This window comes from Carya illinoinensis, chromosome 6 (genome assembly GCF_018687715.1).
Source record: "Carya illinoinensis cultivar Pawnee chromosome 6, C.illinoinensisPawnee_v1, whole genome shotgun sequence".
Taxonomy (NCBI): domain Eukaryota; kingdom Viridiplantae; phylum Streptophyta; class Magnoliopsida; order Fagales; family Juglandaceae; genus Carya; species Carya illinoinensis.
In genome coordinates, this window is record NC_056757.1 from 8,627,042 (window position 1) to 8,634,721 (window position 7,680).

Below are 7,680 nucleotides of genomic sequence, written 5' to 3' on the forward strand. Positions count from 1 at the left end.
TGTGTGAAACCAATGAAAAAAACATAGTACAGCATTAATGAAACATGAATGATGATGCGAATCCATGCCATTTCTGCGATTAATTGGTAATCGATCACTAATTAATTTCACATTTAGTAGATTCCACCGAAAAATGTAACCCCCAAAGACGTGTGCACGTACTTCAATCATCTCATTCCCAATTTATACCGCTATCTGTATTCTACATTCTCTACTCTCTCTCTCTCTCTCCTGTGAAATGGATTCTGTCCCAGTACTCGAAAATATTCCAAAGATGGAGATCAACCCACATGAATTTGACTGGTACTACCCAGAAGAACATTCTGAAAGGTACGTAATCGACTATATTCTGTCAGCTGCGTATGCATTCTTTTGTATTTCATATGAATCTCTGATACATATACACACACGTACACTTTCTTTAACATTTTTTGTCTGCTACATGCATGCTGCTTCGAAGTTATGGGGAAAAAGATAGAGAAAATGCTAGTAAAATTTTCGAGGCATGCAGGAAACGATTAATTTTTTTCCTTCGACTTTTAGAGAACTAGAAAGGGAAAATGCTAGTAAAATACATTGTTTGTGTATGGCTGTTTCTGGGTAAGACAAGTAGTAATATAAAGAGAAATGTTTGGCTTGTTCTTTCTGCAGGATATTAGATCTGCCGCCACTGGATTGTTACTTCGAGTTAGACCCACTTCCATTCCCACATGGAAACAAGCAACTATACATCACTGAGTTAAAAAACTTTGAAGATCTGAATCCTGATTTTGTCTCGGCAGAACTCGACCTTCCATTTTTTTATGAAGATGTAGTGGTCGACCAAAGTCCTCTAAACTCTGTGACAGACTCTATTGGTCAGTTTGAAAATCTTGCAACTTACTTGAGTGGATATTCCACAATAATTCATCAGGGTGACTATCAGAGCTCAAACAAGACTGAAAAGGAAAAGAGGGCAACAAGTGGGAGGAAGAAGATGGCCGTGTTGGAGTTAGATGAAATACAGAAGCACTTTGACATACCAATAACCAAAGCAGCAAAGAAGATGAATGTGGGATTGACTGTATTGAAGAAAAGGTGCAGAGAACTTAATATCAAGCGATGGCCTCACAGGAAGCTCAAGAGCTTGACGTCCCTCATTAACAATGTTAAGGTACCTGCCTCCCTGTTGCTTTTTAACATGATGAAGTTGATGACAGGCACGAGTCTTATGAGCTATCAGTAAGGAATATATAGCACCTATCATTCTCTCTCTCTCTCTCTCTCTCTCTCTCTCTCTCTCTCTCTCTCTCTCTCTCTCTCTCTCTCTCTCTATATATATATATATATATATATTTTGCTGCAGATATGGTTTGATTTCTTGAACTAGATCATGTGCATTTATCATGTCCAATCATAAGAAAATCGTAGTTTGTTGCGTGTTTGTGATTAATGATTATGGCTGGACAACACGTCCTGATCATCATATCGTGTAGACCTCTACTTCATTCAATTGCATGCATGCATTGTATTACCTATTACGAGGATTATAATTTGACTGTTAAAATCCATGCATGCGTGGAGAATCTTACTTCTGTGATTGTTTTGGCAACGAAATTGCCACTTGTCTGAAAGATGTTTGGGGTATTAATTGTAGGAATTGGGTCTGACAAATGAGGTAGAGACATTGGAGGAGCACAAGAAAATTCTAGAGAAACTGCCAGATGCAGAGCTGACAGAGAGAACGAGGAAACTGCGGCAGGCTTGTTTCAAAGCCAATTACAAGAAGAGGAGGTCTCTTGCTATTCAAGCGTGACAGCTTTTTTCATGGCTCATTAGTTAAATGTAGAGAGAGATGTATATAGTCCTAGTTTGTTAATTATCTAGATTATCATATATAGCATATTAATTACGATCCCACATGGTTGAAATTAATTAATATTAAATATTATAGGGTTTATAACATGTCATATTTATAATTTTTTCTTTTCTAATTACATACGATACTTGGATAATTATAGATGCTCTATTCAAAGGAAAACACTGATGCTAAAGCCCTTGACACGATGTTTTAAGATGTAATGACAAATAGGACAGTACCGTGACTACCGTCCAAACTTCCATGACTTGCAGTTGAATTAGACACTGATGCATCTATAGAGCCATTCTGTTTCCCACCAGAGAGAAAACTAGGTGAACATTAATCATAAGATTCTGACTATCATCATGGTCTTCAACGGCAAGTATGATCCCAGATGTTCCCAAATATGGCAATTCTGGATGAGAGCTAGCCTGCATTGCAGCAATTTCATCTACCCAAAGCCTATCTTCGTTCTTTTTTTTGCATAGATCAGTGAAATTGATGCATGCTTTCCCTGAATGAAAAAAGACCCATTATATTCTTTGGCCAAGATTTTAAACACTACCTCCCTACAAAGAAGAAAAAAACTAAAACAAAGTTGAAGATTGAGATGGTCCAAAAGCATCAGCAAAAGAAATGAGATGGTCAATATAATTTAAGATCAAATCCAGCAACTAAAGCAAGGGCATATTGCTATTTGTTGAGCATTGCCTTCTGTTTTTGTCAATTACAAGGTAGCTAGTAAACAAAAGAGGTCAATACAGTGCATCAATCTACAAGTCAAAAGCAATACAATCCAAATTTTATCTTTTGTTTTAAGGTTTCGTATGTTGCTGTCAGAAAAGAGTACACACCCCTAACCTAATAATATGAATTCCATTCAAGTTCGCTCATTTAAAAAAAAAAAAAGGCGAATTCCAACATATTCTACATTCTTTTATACAAAAACCACAATGCCCAAAAATGAATATTTAAGGAATGAGAAGACCCCAGTTCAGTCACAAACTATTAATCGATATGTAGAGAAATGATCCTAAGCATCGAGGGTTCTTCATAATAATTGGTAAAAATACAAAAGAGAAAAAAAGGAACCAAACTCAAATGAAATTTAATGCATGATTTTTGACATTTAACAAAATAGAAAAAATTGGGAAGGGAACTTCAAGGGATATAATAAATGAGCATGTCCAAGCAATACCAACTGCCTCTATCGATTCATTTGATTGTATCGAATTCTGAATCTGCACAATCTCTCTTTCTACAGTAACAAATCTCTCGAGAACCTCTGGTGTGCTTACAGATCTCACAAACCTGTTTTTCATACAGATAAAACAGACTACAAAGGGTGATCCTACGTGTACGTGCATTTTACGAGCTTCTTCTTACGTATGACGTGGCTCTCACATGAAAATATTAAAAAAATTCTGGACAAGAGACAAATATCAGGTAAAAAATGAAAAAGACGTGCCAAAACTTTTCATATCCGAACACGCCCCCCTTCCATTTTTGCAGCACCATAACTCTCCTGTGTTGTCCGGCATTGCCTCCGACCACAGCATACTACCGAAAACTTGACCTCCTACATCTAGGCTCTGAATAGAGTGTGACAGGAAGTTCTATTATTCCCGCTCTCTTCTTTTCCATCTGGCTCTTTTGCTTTTCTCACAACCATATTTTTATGCCGAGTGTGTATCTCATTTCATGTTAAAGTCGGTTACGTACTTTTTGTTGATTGAAAGGTTTTGCTTCGTTTTACTTTGTTCAAGACCACAAGGTTATTGTTAGTACGAAATCAGAGTTGTTTCCTTTTGTATTTTCTTATAGAGTTTTGTTATATACAAGCACAGTTACGTATTAATCCGTATACTAATACTGATTTATTTATACTTAAAATTTAAATTAACACTGTTTTCAATAAAAATCTACTTTTTGACCAATCACATCATATTAGTGCACAGATTAGTGCACAATTATGCTTGCAATTATATTTTTCCTTTCTTATATCATTCATTAAGAGTTTTCGACTTTCCATGGTCTTGTTTACCAGGCTTTTCAGTAGTTTTAGGATTTTCATTTTGGAGGCTCTTAAAATTAAAGTTTGTTTCATGAAATGAGAGTTACAATTTCCCTGGAAAGTGTTTGAATTCCTAATTTTATACAAGTATTGATTTAAATCAGTTTGTTGAGAGATTTACTTTTAAGGCTATGGGAATGGGGTTGTCAAATTTTCACTGAAGCATTGAACCTTTATAATTTATGGTTTTATTTATGTGGGGTATTCTTATTTTGTGAGGTTTGTGGCCTGAGAAAATTGGATTGCAGTCAGTATTAGTGAAAATGCGCTGTATGAGAAAAATGAACATGATCTTCGTCTCCATATAGAATAGAGGATCATCAAGCAGATTCAAGAGATAGATCTTTATAGTCTTGCCACTTTCTACCTTGCACATATTCTTGAGCAAGGTTAACGGGATTTCTTTGACAGCATTGATAATAGCGAGAGCTTCATGTTTGTGGGGCATGGAGGGTTGCAAGGTTGTAATTCCTTAATGTAAATAGATAGTATAGCAGAATTCTAGCAAAACATCCTTCTATATTTAGATTGCTGTAATTCCTTAATTTGAGCATGTATTCTATATAAATTAGGAACTAAACATATCAATACAAGATGAAGAAGATTTCCATCGAAACATCTGTGTACATTTCTCTATGGTATCAAACAACCAAAACTCAAATGAGACTACGATCCCTTCTTCCGATATGTCTTCTTCCCAAAATCCAAACAATCAACCTCTCTCCCCCACTGAAACACCACTGGTAGCTCTCAACATCACAACTCAAATCAATGAGAAATTAACCCCCTCCACCTTTCCACAATGGCGTGCCCAATTTGAAGCTCTTATCATTGGGTACGACCTACTAGACTATGTCACTTGTCTTTTGGTGTGTTCAACATCTGATGGCACGCCCACAATTGCCCCAAAAATAACCCATTGGGTTCGGCAAGACAAACTAATTCTCAGTGTCATCCTTGCCTCAACTTCCACCACTATCACTCCTCTCATCGCTACCGCTAAAACATCTCATGTGGCATAGAAAAAATTGAATCATATGTATGCTAGCAGATCTCGAATGAGAGTTATGCAACTCAAGGAAGAAATTACATTGATTCAAAAGGGAAATAGCTCGATTCTGGAATGTCTCTATGCTGTAAAGGTATTGGCTGATGAGATAGCTCTAATCGATCATCCCATATCCGATGATGATCTAATACTTTACATTCTTAATAGTTTTGGGTTCTGATTTCAGGGAAATAGCTGTGCCAATTCGTGCGAGGGAGAAATCCTTGACCTTCGAAGAGCATGATCTTCTGGTTGGCCATGACAGCTATCTCCGGCGGCTAGGGTATGCCACTCAATAGCTAGTGGTGTTGGCGAACTATATGAACGGCAAGAACACTTCTGGAAATTCTTCCTAGAAGAACACGGGCAAGTCCTCTGGTTTCTCACGTCACCAGGGCCAAAATAAAGACCTACAGTCTCACAACAAATCCTCGAGCTGGCCCAATAACACTCAGAAAAGATATAAGCCCAAATGCCAATTTTGTGACCAAATTGGTCACACGGCTAAAACATGTCCACACCTGTACTCGCATGCAGTTATTGCTAATTGCACCTCTACTTCAAATGTCACGGATAATAAATGGCTCATGGACTCTACTGCGTCCCATAATATCATTGGAGATCTCAGTAATTTATCACTTCACTTGGAATATGATGGCACTGATGAAATTGTACTTGGTGATAGTTCAGGTTTGGCTGTCTCTCATATAGGGTCCCTAACTCTAAAATCACCTAAAACGACTTTCATTCTCAAAGATACACTTTGTGTCCCAAGCCTTGGCAAAAATCTTATATCTGTGTATCATTTTACATCTCAAAATAATGTGCTTATTGAATTTCATCCTTATTAATTTCTAGTGAAGGGCAAGATCTTGTGGGTGACTCTGCTAAGAGGTGCATGTGAAAATGGTGTCTACATTTTCCCGGAAACATTGGTGGCATCTTCCTTCCCAATGGTTGCTAATGTGCATGAAAGAACCTCTCTTGACGGATGGCATAAACATCTTGGTCACCTGTCCACCAAAATTGTTCACAATGTTGTTCGTACTTTTTCTCTTCCAGTCACAACAAATAAAGAGTCTTTTTTATGTCCTTCATGTACCATCATTAAAGCACATTAACAACCATTTGGTTCTAATAGTCTCTCGAGTAATGCACCCCTTGAACTCATTTATACCGATGTTTGGGGTCCTTCTCATTGTGTTAGTTTAGATGGTTCTCGCTATTATCTTCTTTTTAATGAACATCACACCAAATACATGTGGTTTTATTCTATGGAAACAAAATCTGGTGTTGCAAAAATTTTTCCACAATTCAAGACTCTTGTTGAAAACCGTTTCCAATGTAAAATAAAAACCATATACTCGGACAATGGGGGTGAATATGTGAGTTTAAAATCTTTCTTCTCTCTTCATGGCATAAGTCTTTCTTCTCTCTCATACCCAACCCAAGTGTTCGTTAATTTGTTTTTTTTTAGAAACTCTAATTTCAATTTCGATTATCTTTTTGCATTGCATTTGAATTTTATTTTTCATCTTTCATACTTGATTAATTTGTTACTCACAAATCTCTTATACGCTTTGATAACCCATTGTCCTTGTGGAATACAATCCTGGACTTATCTTTGATACAACTTGACACTTCTACACTTGGAAGCACATTCGACCACAAGTCAAGTTTTTGGCATTGTTGCCGGGGAGAACTGGTGTTTATTAGAGCATTCCTCTACTGCTGAGAGGACGTTTGTAGAGCTGTGAACCTTTTCACAACCTGGGTGACATCTAATCTCTTTCCTTTCTCTCTGTTTATTTTTCATGGTCTTTGATTATCTGCTCTTGTTTGTATGACTGGTTGGACTAGAGACCATACATCTCGACTGTTTAGGATAGAATCATTGACATCTTTTAGCTCTGCATCATCTTCTGTTGAATCATCATCAGACACTGATAGCATCATGGCTGAAAATGAGCATCATGATAGGGAAGTGGAGAATCCAAACAGGACACTTAGAGAATATCTTCAGCCTGTTAGGACTAGCACACCTTCTTGCATCATTTTACCTATTAATGCAAATGTTTTTAATTTCAAACCCGGGATGATTCCATTGTTACCACACTTTCATGGTATGGAATCTGAAAACCCCTATTTGCATATCAAAGAGTTTGAAGAAGTGTGTTCCACATTCGTGGATAGAACATGCACTGATGAGGTCATAAGATTGAAACTGTTTCCATTTTCCTTAAAAGACAAGGCTAAGACATGGTTGAATTCCTTAAGACCAAGATCCATTGGGACTTGGCAAGAAATGCAAACTAAATTTTTAAAGAAATTTTTTCCCATGCATAGAACCAATGACTTGAAAAGACAGATCATAAAATTTTGCCAAAAGGATGTGGAAACATTTTATCATTGTTGGGAACGATTCAAAGACCTTTTAAATGCATGTCCTCATCATGGATATTAGAATTAGAGGGTCATTAGTTTTTTTTTTATGAGGGGTTGCAACAAAAAATGAGACAATTTGTGGAGACCATGTGTAATGGAGCGTTTTTTAACAAAGAACCTGAGGAAGCTTTTGAATATTTTGATTATCTAGCTGAAAATGCACAATCATGAGATACATCTGATGTTCATGATAGGTCGAAAAGTTCAAGGACAATTTCAGGGGGTGGAAAATATAATCTGAGAGAAGTAGATGATTTGAATGCTAGATTGGCT

The 7,680-nt window shown here is 36.8% G+C and overlaps 1 protein-coding gene and 1 non-coding gene across 2 annotated transcripts; one reads left to right on the top strand and one right to left on the bottom strand.

Moving 5' to 3' along the window:
* Positions 1 to 1,894, top strand: LOC122314508 (protein RKD4). The gene is made up of 3 exons (XM_043130143.1): positions 1 to 330; positions 652 to 1,153; positions 1,637 to 1,894. Exons 1-3 carry the CDS (start codon positions 239 to 241, stop codon positions 1,793 to 1,795), a joined length of 753 nt encoding a protein of 250 aa, XP_042986077.1. The 5' UTR covers positions 1 to 238; the 3' UTR covers positions 1,796 to 1,894.
* A 5,420-nt stretch (positions 1,895 to 7,314) lies between these two features.
* LOC122314576 lies at positions 7,315 to 7,422 on the bottom strand. Its single transcript, XR_006243796.1, has one exon. It is a non-coding gene; the product is annotated as a small nucleolar RNA R71 (small nucleolar RNA).
* Between the last annotated feature and the right edge of the window lie 258 nt (positions 7,423 to 7,680).

Excerpts from the sequence above, each read along its gene's own strand:
- LOC122314508 (XM_043130143.1), top strand. The coding sequence starts at position 239 with ATGGATTCTGTCCCAGTACTCGAAAATATTCCAAAGATGGAGATCAAC. Across the intron at positions 331-651 it reads CCAGAAGAACATTCTGAAAG|GATATTAGATCTGCCGCCAC; the intron begins GTACGTAATCGA and ends TTCTTTCTGCAG. Across the intron at positions 1,154-1,636 it reads CCCTCATTAACAATGTTAAG|GAATTGGGTCTGACAAATGA; the intron begins GTACCTGCCTCC and ends TATTAATTGTAG.